Source organism: Podarcis erhardii (genome assembly GCF_964252035.2).
Source record: "Podarcis erhardii genome assembly, chromosome: 11".
Lineage (NCBI taxonomy): Eukaryota > Metazoa > Chordata > Lepidosauria > Squamata > Lacertidae > Podarcis > Podarcis erhardii.
Window position 1 is genome coordinate 53,535,904 of NC_138501.1, and position 22,928 is coordinate 53,558,831.

Sequence of the window (22,928 nt, forward strand, 5' to 3'; positions counted from 1 at the left end):
CTCTTTTCCAGCTCTGGAATAACTCTCTTTTGAAGAACCTCAATATATTGTGGCAAGCGCATCTTTCCTTCTATTGGCTGCAGGCTTCCGACACTGTAACGATCAACTGACTTTTCATGTTTGTTTTGAGTACAAGATTATGAGTAAGATAGGCTTTGTTTCAATTAATTTGCACAAGGTATTTCGGCAAAGGCATGGAGTTGCACGAAAGCGCTTTCCCTTCTTCGCAGGGAGTGTAACTATGGAACTTGCAGGCACAAGAATGCAGAGGCGGCCACTGGTTTGGATGCCTTTTTCAGAAAGAGGATGACATAGATTCAAGGGAGAGCAGGACTAACATAGCGGAGCCTCCATGTTCAGAGGCAGCATACCTTAGCCATGCTCCCTCTTTCCACCAGACCTCCTTTGAACCTTCCATAAGCATTTTTGCCCGCCTGGAATATGTGTTCAAACCCTGGCGGTGCCTCTTGCTTCTCTGCATGGGGGCTGTGCAGAAGAAGCTAACCTACTGCACAAAGGTAAAATATTGCATGCACTGCTCCTCCCATTTTGGACTCCGGTCCCACCCACCACTCCCATGTGGCCCCCAAAAAATTTTCAAGAAAGGAATGTGCCCATTGCGTCAAACAGGCTTCCCCATCACTGCTTTAGAATCTCACTCAGTGTTGGGGAGAGTTTTTTAATGAGTGGGATACCAGATTGGACTTTTGATCACTTCTCTCCCCGAAACAGGATGGTTCCTAGCAATGGATTGGACACAAATGCCGCCTGCCCTGGTTTTTCCCTCCCCAAGCTGCTTTATTTGGCAGACCCAGCAAAGTGATTCTTATCTTTGCACTCTTGATTTTCCTGAGCGTCTCTCTTGATAGACGAGGGCTGCTGAGGTTCGGTTACACGGATTTGCAGAACATATTGGTAGGCCCTTAATGGTGCGAGCTTGAAAATGCGAGTCACCAAGCACATCCATTTCTCAGAAAAGGTATTAAAGGCTAAATAATTTCTCTGCCATGTTGCAAAGGTTTGAATTAAGCTGCTTCTTTTTCAAAAAGGAAAAGAAAAGAAAGGCATACAAATAAGCAAGACAGTTTAATGTATTGACCACAAAGACTGAGTAGTAATGAGATATTTTGAGATGGGTACATCCTTCGCCGGTGGTAATGGAGCTATTCTTGCCATGACAAATGACCTCAGGATAAATACCAGCCTGCCAAGTGCCTTCCTTGAGTGGCTCAAATGCTTCTTCGATGGATGCTCCTGGGGCCTTCAATTCCTCCTTGCTAAACGGAGCAACCTTTTGAGATTCAGAAGGCTGTAAACTCTGCAACGACCTTCTGGAAACCTGCCAGTGTTCTTTCTGAACCACTTTCCGTCAGTCAGAAGAAGGAGGTTTGCCCTTTTCTGCAGGGTAACAACAAAACGGTACTGAGCAGTTGCTTGTATAACAAATGGCAACCCAAATTGGCTTCCCGTGTCAGTTTTTATCAAGGCCGCTGCTCCCATCAGGAGTCTCCGCCATTAATCCTCAACTTACGCATTCTGTATTTCACCACTTCTCTAATGTCCCATTTGGTGCCAAAGGCTGCAAACTGGTGAAACCTCTCTGGACCATTTGAACAAATGGCCATCCCTCTTGGATGCTTTAGTTGAGATTCCTGCATTGCAGCAAATCTCAGCTATGGCCATGACCACAAGCATATATCTAGGACTGAGGGCAGTACTTTTGAATCTAAGCTTGTGACTTCCTGGACCCTGGAGGAAGGATCCCACCACTTTTTAGAAAGGATCACCAACCATGTCCCATAATTAATAACAGGTAGGTAGCCGTGTTGGTCTGCCGTAGTTGAAACAAAATTAAAAAATTCCTTCCACTAGCACCTTAGAGACCAGCTAAGTTTGTTATTGGTTTGAGCTTTTGTGTGCATGCACACGAAAGCTTAAACCAATAACAAACTTAGCTGGTTTCTAAGGTGCTATTGGAAGGAATTTCCATAATTAATAAAAGTGACTTTGCAACCCTGGCGCAAGAGGTGCCTCAGTCATACTTGAAGTGTTCCTTGTGCAAGACCACAAGGACACCATCGCAAGGCAGAGTATCGACAACTTTTGTGCTGTAGGGTTATGTGAACACACACCACAAATGCCTCATTACGTAAATCATGTTCAGATTCCACAACACACACGTAACTGCTTTATTGTTACTAAGTAGTTCTGTTTGTTACACTCTCAAGACATAGGACTGTGCAGAAGGAAGATATCAGTATGAAATGGCATCGCCAGCAGGAACTGTACATTGTAATCATTGGACTTGACGAGCTTTGGACTTGACTATCCTTGGACTTTATGACAATAAAAGCATATAGAAGGTTAATAGTAATATGATATACTATTGCCATCAGGAACTGTGCTTTGCAATTTTTTGATATGACGATTACAGTTTTATTGTATACAGTGGTACCTCTGGATACGAATGAGATCCATTCCGGAGCCCTGTTCACATCCTGAAGTAAACGGAACCTGCGTCTGCGCAATTCGCCGCTTCTGCGCATGCGCGCGACATCATTTTGACCGTCTGCGCATGCACGAGTGGCGAAACCTGGAAGTAACGTGTTCCATTACTTCCGGGTCGCTGCGGAGCGCAACCCGAAAGTGCTCAGCCTGAAGCAACTTCAACCCGAGGTATGACTGTACAATGTTACGTTACTTTATAGCCAGTTACGTGTGTGTAGGGTTATGTGAGTCCGGAGACTCCAATTCACATTTCACCCCACCTGCAAACTCCCTTAAGCAAGCCTCCGTCTCCAATAATATGCATTTGGGCTACCTTGCTTGGCTGCTTATACGAATCGTTGCGATAATGAAGAAGAAACGCTCAAAAATCAGTGTGCCACGCAGCTTTCTCATTTCATTTCATTCCATGATCCAAAGAGCCTCCGTGGGGAAGGAAGGAAGGAAGGGTTGGGTGGTTCTTAATATGCAGCAAGGAAATGTCATCTCTTTTCTGACTGCTTTGCTCTTTCCAATATTTCTTTCCTCTCCTCTTGTTCGCTTGACAGCGCTGCACAAAGGAAGAGGACTTTTTCGGTTTTAATTTGGGCATATGTATATATAAATAAAACAGCTAAATCTTATATGCCACCCAGTCTGGATAGAGAGCAGCCTTTCAACAGAGCACAGGTTAAAAATCTAACCAGAGATTTCAGAGTCTTTTGCAAAGATGGTTGACTTCACAGGATGCAGCTTCTATATTTAGGATATTGTTTTCTGTACTCCGCAGTGTTGATGGTTGTCTTCCATCACCTGCAACATAAAGAACCCTCAGGCTCTTTCATCACCACTGTTGGCAAATGATGTGTGTCTAGCCAGGGAGCACTTTGAATAAACGTGGCACTCATCCTGTCTTCCCAGGCATACAAAATTAGAAGATGGCATCCTGTTTGCATTGTATGTGTGAAACTGGCCTTCTTCTAAGAGCTTGTTCACTTTCCCCAATGCTTTCCCCTGGGAAAACCTGATCTTTGCCGCTGAATCAGAGCAAACGTCAATTGGGTTTTCTCTAGATTGATGTTTGCTCCAATTTAGCACTAAAGAGTGGGTTTTCTGGGAGAAAGCAGTGGGGCAGAGGCAAAACTACTGCTTTCTAGGCACAAGCCAAGCAGAAGTGTGGACAAGCCTTAAGTTAGACCAGCTAGTTCAGTACTGGCTACCAGCTGCAAGATCACAAGTAAAGAAAGGTCTTTTCCCGTAGATTGCCTGAGTGCTATTTCAACACCTCCTTAATGGAAAAGCGAGTGTGGGCACAGCCTCTCCACCTATTAATCAGTTGTCTGGCACAGGTCGCTAATGAAGTAGCTATGTGACAAACTTCTTGTTATGAACTTAGCCTCTTTCCTGTTCCTCTTTTGGCTCTGCAGATTTTCTAACCACCTTTTAATTTGTGCATCTAGCACAGGGATTGCTCTGTGCGGGGCTTTATTTGTGCTTGATCCAGAAGAACATGGTGTGTGGGATTTTGAAGAGAAGAATCTTAATACAGTGGTACCTCTGGATGCGAACGGGATCCGGTCCAGAGCCCCATTCGCATTCTGAAGCGAATGTAAAACGGAACTGTGCGTCTGCACATGCGTGGGTCATGTTTAGCCACCTCCGCACATGCGCATGACATCGTTTTGAGCGTCTGCGCATGTGTGAGCGGCAAAACTCGGAAGTAATGCGAAGTAAGGACTGTAATCACCAGTCCTGAAAGACCTACAATGGCTCCCGGTATGTTTCCGAGCACAATTCAAAGTGATGGTTCTGGCCCTTAAAGTCCTAAACGGCCTCGGTCCAGTATACCTGAAGGAGCGTCTCCACCCCCATCATTCTGCCCGGACGCTGAGATCCAGCGCCGAGGGCCTTCTGGCGGTTCCCTCACTGTGAGAAGCAAAGCTACAGGGAACCAGGCAGAGGGCCTTCCCCGTAGTGGCACCCACCCTGTGGAACGTCCTCCCACCAGAGAACAACTACTACCAGACTTTTAGAAGACATCTGAAGGCAGCCCTGTTTAGGGAAGCTTTTAATGTTTGCTTTTTATTCTGTTTTCAGTGTTCTGTTGGTAGCCGCCTAGAGTGGCTGAGGAAACCTAGCCAGATGGGTGGGGTATTAATAATAATAATAATAATAATAATAATGGCATGTTGCTGGGAATGTGGTCTCTGGAGTGGGACAGGAGCATCCTTTGCTGGTTCTGTCCTCCTTACAGCCACAGGTGCTCTTACACGCCCGAGAGCGACACCCCAAGCCTGTTGCTAAATTTATCGCCCCCTCTCCCCAAAGGACCTGCCAGCTTAAAACCCTGGCATGTTTGTGTCAGGGCACGCTGAGCTCTGCCTCAGCAGAGGGAGGCGAAAGGATCCGCCACGAGGCCAGCGGAAGCTGCATGTCAGAAAGATGCACGTCAGGATATAAAGGCCATGTTGGTATTTAATCATCCCTCACCTTTCTTTGCCGTATTGATTCCATCTGATGTTGCCAGGTTACCGGATCTTTTGCTTTGTAGCTACTGCCTTTATTTCTGACTCATCCTGGATTCTTGCACTGATTAGAGGAGATCTGGTGACACAGACTGGCCTTTCATTCGCTCGCTGATAAGACTTCCAGGCCAGCTTCATGCCATATCAAGGCTAAGGTGGTTTAAGACCGATTAATTGGAAGCACATGCACAACATAATTAAACACCTCGGATTGTTGAAATAAAAACCTCACTCTTGACTAACTTGAGAAAAACACTGCAAAATCATGACAAGGTGGCACGTGAACTATAAAAATCTAATAAACCCCATAAATTTAAAATTACAGGTACTTATTATCCAACATAAAGGAAGGTACAACTTTTTAAACACTTAATGGTGGACTTTTCTGGTGGCGCAGAAATGTGTTTATAATTATCTTAATACCACCGAGTGGAATGAAATCTCTGAGCTGTTTACATGTTGTCGTTTAGTCATGTCTGACTCTTCGTGACCCCCTGGACCAGAGCACGCCAGGCACTCCTGTCTTCCACTGCCTCCCGCAGTTTGGTCAAACTCATGCTGGTAGCTTCGAGAACACTGTCCCTCCATCTCGTCCTCTGTCGTCCCCTTCTCCTTGGGACCCTCCATCTTTCCCAACATCAGGGTCTTTTCCAGGGAGTCTTCTCTTCTCATGAGGTGGCCAAAGTCTTGGAGCCTCAGCTTCAGGATCTGTCCTTCCAGTGAGCACTCAGGGCTGGTTTCCTTCAGAATGGAGAGGTTGGATCTTCTTGCAGTCCATGGGACTCTCAAGAGTCTCCTCCAGCACCAGAATTCAAAAGCATCCATTCTTCGGCGATCAGCCTTCTTTATGGTCCAGCTCTCACTTCCGTACATCACTACTGGGAAAACCATAGCTTTAACTATACGGACCTTTGTTGGCAAGGTGATGTCTCTGCTTTTTAGGATGCTGTCTAGGTTTTGCCATCACCTTTCTCCCAAGGAGCAGGCGTCTTTTAATTTCGTGGCTTCTATCACCATCTGCAGTGATCATGGAGCCCAAGAAAGTCTGGAAGAAAGCTGTTTTCATATAAACAGAATAAAAACATGAACAATAATCTTCAGTAACGTTTCTTGGAAACCAGATGAAACCAGAACAAATCTCTCTCCCCGCCCACAAAACAGAAAATTAAGAGGAATCAGAGAATTGTCAAATTGAAATGGCTCCCAGGGATCATCTAGTCCACCCCCTGCAATGCAGGAATCACAGCTAAGTTTTAAAGCCATTGCTGTCTCCACTTCTCAAATTATCCAAGGGAAGATGTACATGCTCACTAGGCCTGAGCAGTTTTCGTTTCTTTGAATAAAGGGTTAATTTCACTGACACCCATAGCTGTCACCTTTTCCATTTTTTAAGGGAAATTCCCTTATTCCGATAGGATTCCTCGCAAGAAAAGGGAAAAGTTGACAGCTATGCTGACACCTTGTGAGTTATGCCAACCTGCTCCTGACTCCTGCTTTGACACTTAGGCCAATCGCACAGTTTTATTTCAGGAGCGCCAATAAGTGCATTTCCGAACTCTCTTTCAGTGCTTTCTCTGCCTTCTGCCAGGAAAAAAAGAATAGAGAAATGTAATTCTTTTCTGTAGCCGAGTCAATAAACAAATAATAAGCTTTTGTCTTTGGGAGTTCACGGAACCCAGAGTTTGTGGCTGGAAAGTTCAGGGACTTGATTATCTCTGACCTTCTGCTTGCTTGCGAGCTTCTCAGCCTCCGTCCCTGGTGCCTCTTGCCTGCGTGTGGCTGTCGTGTTTTGGAAAGCCTGAAGCCAGCATCCAAAGCAATTTGCATTTGTCAGCGCCTGCCTGTGCACTTCAAAACAACATCCTACAGATGGCTCTTTCTTCATAACAGCGACTGGGGACCTCCCCGGACTGCTGCAGAAATGTGCCAAGTGGAGCCAGAATAGAGAAGGTCAGAACAAGACAGAAATGCTGCCGGGGAAGAAGGAGGCAAATGCCCTCCCTCCTAGTTTCTTCCCCAGGACCCAGTCAGACAGAGGTAGTCTGCTCCTGCACGTGGAGGATCCATGCAACTCCCATGTCTAAGAACCCTGGAAAGACCTTTCCCATTAATAATAATAATAAAAATTTTTATTTATACCCTGCCCTCCCTGGCCAGAGCCAGGCTTAGGGCGGCTAACACCAATAAAATCACAGTAAAAACATAATAGGGGGGAAAGAGAGAGGAAAAACAGCAACCCCAGTTTAAAATACAGGTTAAAATGCAATTTAAAATGCAGCCTCATTTTAAAGTAGCTGATAAATCAAGACCATAAGGGGAGGGAAACATAAGGGTCAGACTGACTCCAAACCAAAGGCCAAGCAGAACAGCTCTGTCTTGCAGGCCAGCACAAAGATGTCAAGTCCCGCAGGGCCCTGGTCTCTTGTGACAGAGCGTTCTACCACATCGGGGCCAGTGCTGAAAAGGCCCTGGCCCTAGTTGAGACCAATCTAACCACCTTGAGGCTCGGGACCACCAGAGTGTTGTTATTTGTAGACCTTAAGGTCCTCCGTGGGGCATACCAGGAGAGGCTGTCCCATAGGTACGTGGGTCCTAGGCCGCACCCATGCATTTGTGAATTATTATTATTATTATTATTATTATTATTATTATTATTATTATTCTATCTTAGCAAGCAGACATCACCACCTCCTGGGATAGAGGAAAAGCAAGACTATGGCTTCAGTCCTCCCCCACATTGATAGTTATGGCTGGGGCATGTGTTGGCATCTGTCTGCCTCGAGGGATAATGGGGTGACCTTCAGTCCAACCTCTGCACGAGCAGCACTGAACTGACTTCCCTGGGACGCAAACCTGGGCAGTGTGCATGAAGGTCCTGGGCAGCCCAGATGACAAGACTCCCTCCCTTTCGGCCTTGCTGCTGTGGTCCCAAGGAAAGCAGAGCAAGACGTTTGGCACCAGCTTGGCCGCAGGAGAAGGCATACAAGGCTGCAGGAGAAGGCATACAAGTTGCCTTAGGCAACTCACTCCAGATTTGTGTAGGGTTTTCTCCCTAGCCTTTTCGTCTCCTGAAGATGTCTCATAAGGCAGCGGAGGTTGAGGATCAGGGTTTCCTTCTCCCAGATGGGCTGCCTTCCCAGGCTGAAGAGCCCCATCTGCCCCTCACTGCTGATTTCTTTTTCTATCTTTTTTGGAATATTTTTTATTAGGAATTTCAACATAACAATTCATCAAAAACACATCATCCTCATTCTTTCTCCCCATTTTCCTCTCCCCTCCCCAAGAAAGAACCCCGCCCCCCGGACTTCACTCAGTTCCCCTCTCTGGTTTTTCCACACATGTTATTCTCTGCATATTATAAAATTATAAAGATCCTTAATTTATCTATCAATAAAAAGTTTGTGAGTGTTTATTCAAAACCTGCCAAGGAGTCCAATTCATTTTGTACTTTCTTTAAGTACTTTGCGAAAGGTTCCCATTCTTCTTTAAAGTCACAGTTGTCCATATCGCATAGTTTTATGTGTCAACTTCGCCAATTCCGCATAGCCCATCAGTTTCTCTTGCCGTGGTTCTTTGGTCAGGATTTCTTCGTTCTTTCATCCTTGTGCTGTTAAGACTCTTGCCACCGTTGTCACGTACATAAAGATGTTCTTGAATTTCCTTGGCAGGTCTGCTCACTGTTGATTTCAAGACACACACTGAAATATACTCGGAGTCGAGAGTGGATTTCATGCTCTTTCTTCAGCTCATAGTGGTGAGGAGGAATGGAAGTTCCCCCAGAATGTCTGCTTTATATGCATTATTTACACAATGGGCCCCACGTGATTGGCTAATTCCGGGATTCTCCTGTATCAGGTTGTGGATTCCCTTCCACCTGGAGCTGGATAGGGTGGTTCCTGTGGACCAATCAGACTGCTGCATTCTGGATCCTATTGTTCTAGGGCCAATCAGAGTGCTGCATTCTGGATCCTATTGTTCTAGGACCAATCAGGCTGCTGCATTCTGAATCCTATTCAACCCAGTACATAACCGATAGCCATCAATTGCATGACTGGCTAGAATGAACCCTGACTTCTTCACACACACACACACACACACACCCGCTGCCCCAAGGGATCCCTCTGCATAGGACCCAAATTAGGGAAACTTCCTAGGACCTGAATTGGACCAAAAGTGTTGTGCCCTTGGAATGATTTTGCAACGTGCAGAAATATCTCTTGGGAATGGTACCTTTCAGTACTTCCAGACTTCGGGGGGCATTTTACAAGCCCCTTAATATAGCCCAATCAGGTTGCGGATTCCCTTCCACCTGGAGCTGGATTGGGTGGCTCCTGTGGACCAACCAGACTGCTGCATTCTGAATCCTATTCAATTCAGTGCATAACACACACAAAGTGCCCACATTCTGGCTCTGAAGCTGAGGGGGGCAGGTTCCATCATGTTCAGTGTCCCCCCTCTCCGCGTCCCCCACCCTGTTTAAATCCATTAGCTCAGCTTGCTTCTCTCCCACCCCTTGACTTCGTTCTCCATTAATTTCCTCCCTGGTCCTCTTCATTATATCATCAAGGTCCTGAAAAGCAGAGCGCTGTGGAGGCAGCAAGTGTGTGTGTGTGTGTGTGTGTGTGTGTGTGTGCTTTCTGCATTTCTCAGCCAGCGCAGGAATCCCTCCACTTAAGAGCTGATTGCCTGATTATTTTAGACATTAGCTTGGGCAGTTAAGAGTTGGTGATACTAATGGTGCTTCTGAATGATGTGCTTCCACCCGCCTTGGACAGTGGCGTAGCATGGGGGGTGCAGGGGGGGCTGGCCGCACCGGGCGCAACATCTGGGGGGGGGGCGCGCTCGCCGCCTCCGGAGTCGCCAAAGAGCCTCGGGCGCAGGCTGTAGCAGAGCCCCATGTCTCGCGGAACCGACGAGCTGTGTGCGCGTCCGGGCTGAAGGCATCCGGCAGGCAGCGGCTCTCAGCGCTCGCCGCGGTCCCTGCGCATCAGGGTCGCGGAGGGCGCGCCAGGCAGCCCCTCCTCACAGCCCCGCCGCTGCTGCAGCTGCTGGGCCATGTTGCATTTTCCTCGCCTCTCTGCCCTCCTCCTCCTCCGGGCAAGCGGTGTCGTTTGGGCAGCAGCGCCAGCAGCAAATCGCCTCAGATCACCTGACACGGACCCGCCGCCACCGCCGTAGCTACCTTACCGTAAATACCCCAGCCCAGGCAGCAGCAAGAAGAAGCTGGCAGCGGCTAGGGGTTAGGGGTTAAGGGCACAAATTACTTGCCTTGCCCCGGGTGCTGACAACCCACGCTACGCCGCTGGCCTTGGAACTGTATTGGTGCCAGCCTCCTCCAGCCACAGATGCAGAGGGTCCTTGTTCCCGTGCAAATGTGGCAGCTGCCAGCAGGAGGAGGAGCGCAGAACTGCAGAGTTGGAAGAGACCCTGAAGGTCATCTAGTCCAACCCCCTGAAACGCAACACGGGCGTCTCAGCTAAAGTGGCCGTGACAGATTGGTCCTGTTCGCTCCTCTTTATTTATTTATTTATTAGAATTTATTTTCTGACGGGCTGCGTTGCTTCTTTCTGTCTGGGAAAGCTGACAAACATGTTGCTGCCCTGGGCTAATTTCCTTTTGTGAGGGTTTCATTTCTTTTTAAATATATCTTTATTAATTTAAAATAAATACATTTATGAGAAAACAGACGTACAAACAAAGAAACAAACAAATAACAGAAAAATCAAACAAACCACCACACTATAAGATACAAGAAGATTATTATAATATCATCATATATACTCCTGATACGGAACACAATTATAAAACTTACAGAGAAGATATTTAAAACTGACTTCCAATTAATCTCACTGTACTTTATCTATCCATTACTTTGTACCGCACAGCTACATATTTCTTATATAATTTCTTTTTACTTCCCTACGAACTTATATTTATACAATACAGGGATCAGTCTTATTCTGCCAAGATGTTTCCTTTTATTCCATAGTTTTCTAAAGATTCTTTAAAGATTCCCCAATCCTTGTAGACTTTTTGTTTTGGTTGGCCTCTTACTCTTCCTGTCACTTTCGCTAGCGGCAGATATTCTACCATTAGGATTTGCCATTCTTCCGTGTTGGGTGTTGTTGTTCGCTCCTCTTTAATGCACTTCCTGTTTCAAAGGATAAATGCACACTGGAAGGAGAACATCCTTGGCCTTTGAAGAGATATGAAATATTGGGGGGGGGGGAGAGTGGCCGGGTTCAAGGTGTTACAATTAGTATATCTATTAGTATATAAGGCCCTTAACGACTTGGGACCAGTTTACCTACGAGCATAGCTGTCAACCGTCCCTTATTTGGCGGGAAAGTCCCTTATCCCAGCGCCGTGTCCCGCTGCTGTCCTGGATTGATGATGTCCCTTAAATTTCCCAGGTTTCATGCTCGCCCAGCTCGGGAGGGAAGCAGTGGCTTGGGGTCCTCTGCCTTCTTTTTTTTCTTTTAGTATTGTAATGTTCTTTCTTTTGTATGTTTTACATGTTATATCTGTTAAAATCAATTTTAAAAAATTGGGGGGGGGGGACACATTGGCAGGATTGTTGTAATAACCTGCAGTTTCATAAGAGTATATATTTAAAGAAGATGAATAAATTAGCAAATTAAGTTAATTTGGATATGCAGAAGATATGAAAAATAAATTTAAGGAACCGCTGAAAGAGGGGGGAGGAAGTCAAGTTTTGAAATGTCAAAATGATTGCAAAAATTAGTGAATTGTATAAACTTGAAAAGTATAAATATTTTTTTAATAGATATTTATTAAAGTTTTTAGCAAGATACAACAAAGAAGAAAAAACACAAAACAGAAAAATACAAGAAACACAAAAGATAGATAAAAAAAAGAAAAAAATCCATTATTCTTTTGCTAACTTTAAAGCTCATATCCTTATTTTCCTGACCTCCTCAAACCTTCCCTTTTTGTATTCCCATTTACATAATCAGATCAGCAAATCCTTACCCTCTTTTATTTATCTTAACTCTATATCTTAACATGTTACAACTCTATATTTTCACCCATTATCAATTCACTTATTGCATACTCTTTTTAACTTTGTTGCTAATACCACTTATTTCCAATCCAACATCATTTTAACATTCATTAATTTTATAATGTTTCTGCAGATAGTCTTTAAATTTCTTCCAGTCTTCTTCCACCAACTCTTCTCCCAGATCTCAGATTCTGCCAGTCATTTCCGCTAATTCCATATAGTCCATCACCTTCATCTGCCACTCTTCCAGGGTGGGTAAATCTTGTGTCTTCCAGTACTTTGCAATAAGTATTCTCGCTGCTGTTGTTGCATACATAAAAAAAGTTCTGTCCTTCTTTGGCACCAATTGGCCGACCATGCCCAGGAGAAAGGCCTCTGGTTTCTTCAGGAAGGTGTACTTAAACACCTTTTTCATTTCATTATAGATCATTTCCCAGAAAGCCTTAATCCTTGGGCACGTCCACCAAAGGTGAAAGAATGTACCTTCAGTCTCTACATTTCCAACATTTGTTATCGGGCAAATGATAGATTTTTGCAAGCTTGACTGGGGTCATGTACCACCTATACATCATTTTCATAATATTCTCTCTTAGGGCATTACATGCCGTAAATTTCATACCGGTGGTCCACAACTGTTCCCAGTCAACAAACATAATATTATGACCGATATCTTGTGCCCATTCAATCATAGCTGATTTAACCGTTTCATCCTGTGTATTCCATTTTAACAGCAAGTTATACATTCTTGATAATATCTTAGTTTTGGGTTCTAATAGTTCTGTTTCCAATTTTGATTTTTCCACCTGGAAGCTAATTTTTTTGTCCGAATTATATGCCTCTCTTATTTGAAAATAATGAAGCCAATCTCGCACTTTATCGTTTAATTTCTCAAAACTCTGCAGTTTCAATTTGTCTCCTTCTTGTTCCAATATTTCCCAATACTTTGGCCATTTGGCCTCCATATTGAGTCTTTTAAGAGCTTTTGCTTCCATTGGTGACAACCACCTTGGGGTTTTATTTTCCAATAAGTCTTTATATCTTATCCAGACATTAAACAATGCTTTCCTGACAATATGGTTTTTAAATGCTTTATGAACTTTAGCCTTGTTGTACCACAAATACGCATGCCACCCAAAAGCATTATTGAAACCTTCTAAATCTAAAATGTCTGTGTTCTCAAGAAGCAGCCAGTCTTTCAACCAGCAGAATGCTGCTGATTCATAATAAAGTTTAAAGTCTGCCAGGGCAAATCCGCCTCTTTCCTTTGCATCAGTTAATATTTTAAATTTTATTCTGGGCTTCTTGAAAAGTATAAATAAAAAATACAAATAGAAAAGGAACGCTGTTCAGCCGTCGCCTATGTCTCCCGCCAGGCCCACGTCTTCGACCTGAGTGTGAACAAATATGAGCCCATCTGCAACCAGCCGGTGGTGGCCAAGAAGAGAAACAAGATCACTCATGTCCAGTTCAATGCCATCTATCCCATCATCATCATCGGGGATGACCGTGGCCATGTCACCTGCCTGAAGCTGTCGCCAAACCTCCGCAAGATGCCAAAGGTAAGGCAGTTTAAGGCTGGACCAGAGAGGGAGCATCTGCAGGCTGAAGCAGGTGATTTGCTCCACAGGATGTGGTTTAAAATACCTCCTTCCCCCCCAAAGGTTTTCACATTGGCATGTTATAGCTGCTAGTATGGAACCCGAGAGCCAAACTAGCCACGGTAATAAATGAAAATCTGTCCTTATTCCCTTATGGGGGACACAAGAGCCCTTCTAGAGTCCTTTGCAGGTTCTCCATCGGTCGGAGAAAATTGAGAAGCAAAGCAACTCATAAGCCTGATCTTTATTGAACTGTTGCAACAGGGTGCTCCCCTCACACGCAGGAAAGGAGGAGGACCCAGAACCCAGGTGTGCCCGCCCTTATATAGATATTTTAAGTTGCCCGCCCTGGAGTCCAAGACCACCCCCCAGAAACATCATACCTACATCATAGAAAGGGGTGGTCTACAGCAGAAATCTGAGTGCGTTGTTTGCCAGCAATCTGAGTACCTTGTTTACCCCCTGTCTGGCAGGTTACCTGTTAATGCTTACTTGACTGGATCCCTGGGGAGCCTGGCCAGTCTTTTGTAATGATAAATACTTAGTTCCTGAGCCAGTTCCTTAAGACAGGATTTGTGAAGGAAAAGACAATGGGGAAGATTTTGCAGAGAAAACACCTGGTCAGTTTGGGAGTCAAAATGGCTTCATGGCTGCTCACCTGTGCTGCTTCAGACATGTGGTTTATATATTTATGTATGTGTTTGCTTGCTACATTTGTGAACCTTTATTATATACATAAGACCTTAATTTTTTTATTTCACCACCAAGCTTGGGGGCGGCTGTAGACAGGGAAGAAATTCCATTTGCACACTGAGGTCCAGCACTGATGGCCATCTGGCGGTTCCCTCCCTGCGAGAAGTGAGGTTACAAGGAGAGGGCCTTCTTGGTGGTGGCACCCGCCCTGTGGAATGCCCTCCCATCAAATGTCAAAGGGAAAAAAACAACTATCTGGCTTTTAGAAGTCATCTGAAGGCAGCCCTGTTTAGGGAAGTTTTTAATGACTGATGTTTTAATGTATTTATAATATTTTGTTGGAAGCCGCCCAGTGTGGCTGGGGAAACCCATCCAGATGGACGGGGTATAAATAATAAAATTATTATTATTATTATTATTATTATTATTATTATTATTATTATTATTACAACAACAACAAGAAAGTACCCAGTTGGCACTTTTCGAACCGATGCACAAACTGAAGCACAATTATCCTCTGAAACCTCAAAGTGGTTTACAAAATGAATAGAACAATTAATATCAATTAAGCAATACAAATCTACTTAAAACTGTAAAGCAATTAAAATCAGCGATAAGCTAAAAACAGGTTATAAAACTCATCAGCGTTCTCCATATCTGGGGAGGCTTGTCTGAACAGAAATGTTTTTAGCAGGTGTCAAAAAGGGTACAGTGAAGGCGCCTGCTTGCCTGCCTGACGTCAGCGGGGTTTTAGGCTTACCAAAAAGAAGTGACCACAAATGAGGTCTTTGAAAAGGCAGGAGTACAGAAAACATGGGAATGCAACAGGCTGGCAGCGACCTCTCTTTTTCCAAATTTTGTTTGTTTTGCTTTTCCTCCCAGGGACTCAAAAGTAGCTTGGACTAAATAATGCATCAGGACGCAAATAGGGCTTCTGCCGTAAGCCCCACCCTCAAAACACTGGTTGTTGTTGCTCATTGTAAATTCTTAATGATTTTATGTTTTAAGTGAGAGCTGCTTCAAGTTTCAGCAGCAGAGTTGGTCCTTGTGGTCCCACCACTGTGCAATCAATTTTTTTGGTATGATGCTTGGAAGGTGTCCGGGTCATGTCTAAAAGCAGCAGAGAGGATAGCCAGGATTTCTTGCATATATTTGCAAACCACTTAATACTGAAACAGCCTCTGAGCTGTTTACGAAAACAACAAATACGACATATATATCCCAACAGCCTTATCCTGACTTACTTTTTTGCTACGCCTTCAAAGTACAGATCTGCGCTTTAAAGCTTTGTATCTGAGTGTTTCTCCATTTGTTTTTGTCCCAAAGCTTTCCCCACCGAAATCTGAAATTTACCTCTGCATCAGCAACCTGCAGAAAATCCTGTTGCTGTTTGTTCCATTTCAGTGGTAAAATGTGGGTTTTCCCAAGGAACGTGCTGAGACAAAAATAAAATCACTCCGACGTGGAGTTTTAAAGTTTGGACTTGTGGAAACGCAGCGCAAAAGGAAGTCCGGATGAGGCCTAAAACAATGAAGGGGGGTGGGTAATATTATTTATCAGTCAAAAAGCAAAAAACAAACAAACAAACAAACAAAAAACCTCAAAGCAACTCGACAAGATAAAAAACAACAAATAAAAACAATTTAAAACCAGAAATAAATTAAAATAATTAACAATACAAAATAGTCATTCGGTAACATGTTAATACATACCCTCCAATATTTCTCCGATGAAAATAGGGATGTCTCATTCCATAATGATAATTTTACTATTTATGCCCTACGCATCTTACTGGGTTGCTCCAGTCGCTCTGGGCAGCTTCCAACATACCGTATTTTTCACTCCGTAATACGCACCTGACAATAAGACACACCTAGTATGATTTTTGTGGTTCATGCTGTGACCACAGACATGATATGTGATTTGACAGTGAGTTTGGGGTAGCCCAATGCAAAAATCCTGAGAATCCATGTGGATCCGTGCTTTGTAACCATGTTTTTGCACCATTGCGGCCCCATGAAACAGTGGATTTTTTTGGGTGTAGGCTGTAGCCATGGACATGCTATGTGTTCTGATGGTGAATTTGGGGTGACCCAATGCAAAAATCCTGAGGATCCATGGGCTTTTACCTCTCCCCTCCCAGGCAGCCTCCTTTATTGCTAGCGTCCCTTATCTCCCTCCCGATTGCTTGCCGATCAGCTGCTTCCTTTCAACACCCACTTCCCTCTTTCTAAAAAAAAAAAAAAGCATGATCTGCTTTTTCCTCCTGGGCAATTCAGCTCCAGGGACCACACATTCGCTCCATAAGATGCGCAGACATTTCCCCTTACTTTTTAGGAGAAACAAGTGCATCTTATGGAGCAAAAAATACGGTATATAAAAACATAATAAAACATTAAACATTTTAAAAAAACTTCCCTATACAGGATTGCCTTTCAACAGCTCAAGGGCCAGATAACTCCATACCCTCCAATATTTCTCCAGTTAAAATAGGGACATCCAATCAGAAACCAGGCAGCTTCTCTACATCAAGGACATCCCTGGAAAGTAGGGACAATTGGAGGGTCTGTTAATATGGCCAAGTCCTACCCACCCCACTAAAAGATGAGCACCACCATTGGAGGGAGGCAAGGCGATTCCCAAAGGAAAGAAAAACCCCAAAGACTGGCAAGGATGGCACCAGGCCTGTCTCTTTGGGGAAGGAATTCCACAGATGGGGAGCCAGCACTGAAAAGGCCTGTTGTGCTGGTCCCGGGGGCTAACCAAGTCCAGTCCGAAGTCAATGGTGCAGTATGGAGGCTGTCCGTCAAGGCTGAAGCGGGGTCCATGGCGGGGAGTCGGGTGGGGTCAAGACCTCTGGCAGAAGAGTGGGACAGGGTTCAGGCAGGAACTAGCAACCCACAATGTTGCTCCCACAACTTGGGACTGGGGCTGGTCGGCTTTTATCTGCCCCGAGGCACAGGGCGGCCCCAATCCTCGGGTGACTCGCCTCTCCTGGCCTGGAGGCGAGCCCTCCTCCTGCGGGAACTTAGTTCCCTCCGCCTCTCTGCCCTGAGCCTCTGCAGCTCAGGAGAGGCTGGAGGGTTACCGGACCCAGAGGCAACCTCACCTTCCTCTGACAGAGCTGAGAGTGGAGCACCTGCAGGCAATGGGTCCTCCATCACATCTGGAGCCAGAGCAGATTCAGCTGGATCCAGGTGAGGACCCAGCCCTGCTCAGCTGGTTCTGGAGGCAGGGACTCCTGTGCAGGCTGGGATTCCTCAGGTTCAGCCTCTGAGTCCGAATCCCAGGCCATCACACCTGTTCTCGTGTGGCCACCCTCTGCACCTTCCTTAGGAGGGGCGCACAGGGAGGGGCCTCTGATGAAGACCACAGGTATGGGCTGGGTCATCAGTGGAGAGGCACTGAGCAAGACGAACCAGCCATCTTGCAGGTGCAGAAACCATGCAATATCTGCCAGTGTTTGATATTAAGACAAATCTGGGTCCCGGCGCTTTTTAGGAACTGTCTGGCATCCAGCAGCTAGAAACCCTAACAAATTAAGCTCAGCACGGCCAGGAATCATCCCTCCCTGTTCTTGTTTCAGTCCTGCTTTTCTCCCTTGCATACAGGTATTAATAGCTAGAGTGCTTTTTATAGACCCTTTCTCTGATTTCCCGATTGCCTCCAATGGTGAGGATAAACGTGACATTGTGCATCGCTAGCAAGGGCAGCTCAAGCTGGAGAGACAGACAGCTGGAGGGAGACAAAATTCACTTTGCAGTTTGTCTCTGGTCTCGCTCGCCTGTTACACTTAAAGGGGCGTTTGCTGAGGAATTTCAGTGTTTCCCGCAGGGGAAGCAGCAATTCTGATCTACAGGCTAATCTAAGGGGTGGGCTTGTGCGTGGACCTTGTCTGACTGATCCCTTAATGAATGGGAGGGAATCTGTAATTACAAAGGAAGCTCACGCTCTCTGCCAGAGACATTCTCTGGGGATGAATGGCCTTGCCACCCACGGCGCCATGGCATTTTGAACCACTGCGTTACGCAGAAGCTCACCCCATGCTTGGTAAAAGGGATTTAGCGAAATGGTGAGCTTTTTCCAAAGAGGTTCCTTGTGTGGGACTTTTCTAGTCTTTGTCTCCTTCAGCGCCAGACGGGAAGTTCGGTTCTTTAGGGAACTTCTCTCAGATGGGACGTGAATCCCATCCTGCCCGCCTCAGGACCATAGCTGTCAACCGTCCCTTATTTGGTGGGAAAGTCCCTTATCCCAGCGCCATGTCCTGCTGCTGTCCATTATTGATGATGTCCCTTAAATTTCCCGTGTTTCAAAGGAAGCAGCTCCCCTCCCTCCTCCCCGCCGGCCAGGGAGGAGGGAGGCTCCAACTGTGTTGCTCACCCAATAAGGAGTCTAAGAACGACTGGGGGGTGGAGCTTGCATGCCTTGTGCCGATCAAATCGGCCGCGTTGCCTGGGGACTCGCCTTTGCTCAGCGCTTCCCAGCGGAGAGGTGACAGTGGTTTTCCTTGCTGCATCCCCTTTGCCGTGTTGCTGCACTGTGGGAACCACTGTTTGAGTCTTTGTTTGGCTGCTGGCTGGGCTTTCTGCCTCTGGCTTGGAGGGGCTCAGAGGTTGAACATACCTGTGCTTGGAAAATCCCTTATTTTGGCTGCTGATCCCTTATTTTCGAGGCTGCTGGTCCCTTATTTTCAAATCTGTAAGTTGACAGCTATGCTCAGGACGGATTCGCAGCTGCCCCCTGCCTTCTGCCAGGCAGGTGGACAGGAGACCCGTGGGAATCTTTGCCCACATCAAACACTGTGAGGGGCACATCTGTTGTTTCTGAAGGGCTCTCTTCCTCCCAGAGAGGAGGGGTTGTGAGTGGGAGCAGCTTCCCACGGGGGGGGCAGGGAGGCGTGTCCAGCTCCCTGCTCCTGATTGCTTCAGCTGCCGCGGCCAAGCCTTCCAGCCAACCAATAGGGCCGGCTGGTGGGCGGGGCTGGCCGCATTTAAACAGCCGCAGCAGCGCTCAGCTCCCAGCCTGTTCCTGCTATTGACAAATCCAGGAAACTTTTGAATGGTGTGGTGGTCCACAAGCTGCTATATATGAATGGCCACGTGATCACACACCCTGACATCTGTTTCAGCAATGTGGTTCTTTTTTGTGAGGATGGTGTCCATCTTTCCGATCAAGGGAATGATGTGTGGTTGGCAGACATCATCAGAAGTATTAGGAATTGGTTGCAGCAGTGAGGGTACTGGCGGCGAGCCCTTTGGCTCGGGTGGCGGTTAGGCACTGGAATATGTGTGCTGTGTTGGAGGATTGGGTATGGGCCATCATCTACCCCTCCTCTTTTGGATATTCCATTAAAGAAATCCTGCGGTCGTGGATCCTGTCCGATGTCCTGCTGGTGGCTGGGGCCATGGCACGACCCCCGGTGATGTCATGGGGGGGGCTTCCAGTTGTATTTGCACCAACAAGCTCCTCCCATTGGTTGTTGACCCTGATATGACTCCCATGGAGTCTTGTATTGCTGTTTCATCCAATGCCTAAGCCAATACTACTCACATGCTGTAACCAATAAAAGTTGTGGCCTAATTTTGCCCATTAACCTAAAATAATGTGTCTTTGTGTCTTATTGCGGGTGGCGGGTCCTTGACTCCTTCACCCCAGTATGGCTCCCCTTTATCACATACACAGCCCAACAAGACAATGACAAAAATCCACCAACAGCATACAAATCAATATGGCTAAGCTGATCCAAAACACCCACCCACCCCACTCACACATGAAAACAAAGATCACCACAGCCAACCACAAATGAACAACCACACCCTAGGCCAACCCCAACCTCTCTCACCACCAAAGGAACACAAGTGAACAGCAGAGAAACTGCACAGGTGACACTGACACCAAACCTTACATGCATTAAGCAAAATAGGAACATTGCCACCCGACCCCCCCATCTCCCCCCCTCCACCCCTCTCCCCCTTTTCTTCCTAATGTCTCAACAAAAGAAACTGATTTGTAAAAATGTTGCATGGAAAAAATAGAAGAGCGAGACATTACACATACTTTTGTAAATCAAGAAAATCTTTAATAAAAATACAAAAACAAAAACGAAACAACAGCCTCTGTTTCTGGGCAGCTCTGCCACCCCCTCCCATCGCATCCTCTTCATTCAGCAAAAAGACCGAGCATTTGATAGTTTCAACAGGTTTAACATGGCATGTGGGAGGCAGTTGAAGACAGGAGTGCCTGGTGTGCTCTGGTCCATGGGATCATGAAGAATCGGACACAACTAAACGACTAAACGGCAACAACAACATGGCAACAAAAGCCACAGACACGGCTGCTCTGGCTGGGAATCCTTTGAGAATCGCTGCCTGTCAATTCTTGCCTGCGCTTTCATGCCAGGAGAAACGCCGGAGGTTTATAACTCCATCCACTGTGATGACGTGAACGCCACTGAAGAAACTCCTTCGCACAACACGTAGCTAAACTATGGAACTCCCTCCCACAAGAGGGAGGCTTTAAAAGAGGGTTGAACAAATTAATGGAGGGGATGATAGTCGATGGCGATGGTCAATCTCCAAAGCTGAAAGCAACGATACTTCTGAATACCAATTGCTGGAAAACTCAGGGGGAGAGAGTGCTCTTGTGTTTTTGAGTGCTTTTTTATAGACCTTTTTACAGGCGTCTGGTTAGCCACTGGGAGAACAGGATGCTGGACTAGATGGGCCATTGGCCTGATCCAGCAGGCTCTTCCTCTGTTCTTATGATAACCACAGTGGGGAAACTTCAGTGGTGGAGGGGTAGACATTCAAGTCCACCCCAGCCTTAAAGCATATGTTTAATGGCAGTAATAAGGGATGCGGGCGGTGCTGTGCACTAAACCACTGAGCCTAGGGCTTGCTGATCGGAAGGTCAGTGGTTCAAATCCCCGCGACAGGGTGAGCTCCCGTTGCTGAGTCCCTGCTCCTGCCAACCTAGCAGTTTCAAAGCACATCAAAGTGCAAGTAGATAAATAGGTACCACTCCGGCGGGAAGGTATTTCCGTGTGCTGCTGTGGTTTCGCCAGAAGTGGCTTAGTGAGATGAGCGCTGCAACCCCAGAGTCATTCACAACTGGACTTAACTGTCAGGGGTCCTTTACCTTTACCTTTACCTTTACCTTTTAATGGCAGCACAGTGATACCTCGGGTTACAGACGCTTCAGGTTACAGACTCCGCTAACCCAGAAATAATACCTCAGGTTAAGAACTTTGCTTCAGGATGAGAACAGAAATTGTGCTCTGGCAGCAGCGGGAGGCCCCATTAGCTAAAGTGGTACCTCAGGTTAAGAACAGTTTCAGGTTAAGAACGGACCTCCAGAACGAATTAAGTTCTTAACCTGAGGTACCACTGTAATACGCTTACAGTGTTATTTCTCTGAAGTTCTTGCTGTCTGGTGTGAGTGCTTTCTGACCAATGTGGCTGTTGTTGGGGCAGATGCCTGTCTGTCTGTCTGTCTGTGTCACCTCAGGCGAGCTGTACTTCTGAGTATTTTCCTCAGAGCAAACACTAGCAGAACTGGTGTCTCCAATAAGGCATTGCAGCCAGCAGGAGGCCATCTTGCAGTGTGATGAATATCCATGGAACTTGCTTTTAGAATACAGAGCAGGTGGTTAAGGCTTCGAGCCTCGATACTGGATTTCCCTAATGCATGGAAAACCCAGGGAATATTAACGGACCAGATGATAATTCTGCACCCATCCATGTTCTCTTCAACCCCGCAGGGCTTTCCCCATGAGACTTGCCTGTGAAAACAGTTCTGCAATTTGTTTCCTGTGGCTATATCTTCCTTGTCAATTGTGCCTGGCAGATGTGGAAGGGGAGGGTCATAGAAAAGGTTCGTTTTAACCCAAGAACAAATGAAGCAACCCCAGAGGCCATGTGAGCCTGGGATGAGAGGCTGAAGCAGGCCATAGGGCAGCTGGACCTAGGTTGCAATGGGGCTGTGTGAATGCAGCCTAATGTGTCTAGCCTTTGGTGGCCAGTTTACTGCTGCAGACGGGTTTCTCTCCCCCGCCCCCACAAATCTGGAGAGGCAAAGTCAGGCTGCTCTGCCACTTCCTGGAGAGTTTCCCTTTTCATTCTTTGCATATTCTCTCTTCGGGTTGAAAAGCCAGTTGAGCTCCAAGGGTTCGCTTGATCTTTGCAGCCAAAGAAAAGTTCCCAGCACAAATGAGAGAGAACAGGGTGAATGGCTCCATTTGCGTGGAAGATCTCCTGAGCTGGGCTGGTTATGCCCTGGACCCTTGACTCCAGAGAAAGTGATTGACAAGTTGGCAGTATGGATGCCCACCTTCCCCCTCAATGGCAGAAGGGGATAGTACTAGAGAAAGGAAAGACCAGGGTGCTTAGTCTTCTGAACGCAACCCCTTGGCTCTGGCAGGCTTCTATCGAGCCATGAATATGCTCTCCGCCCTTGCCATTTTGTGATCTGCTGTGCGTTGCAGAAGGTTGCGTCTCTGCTCCCAAACAGAAACATCTCAACAATCAATATTTTAATAGATAAGGGTTACTGTGACCGGCAACTCAGGGAACCTGGGGGCTCCAGCATCAGAGAGGTCCACCACTG

General features: G+C 46.2%; 1 protein-coding gene across 1 annotated transcript in view; it reads left to right on the plus strand.

The window, feature by feature from the left end:
- Nucleotides 1-22,928, plus strand: part of DNAI1 (dynein axonemal intermediate chain 1) — a 157,034-nt gene that overhangs the window by 104,202 nt on the left and 29,904 nt on the right. Inside the window, exon 19 of the mRNA XM_081881464.1 lies at nt 13,407-13,592. Coding sequence (XP_081737590.1) covers nt 13,407-13,592 — 186 coding nt within the window. The remainder of the gene's footprint in view (nt 1-13,406; nt 13,593-22,928) is intronic.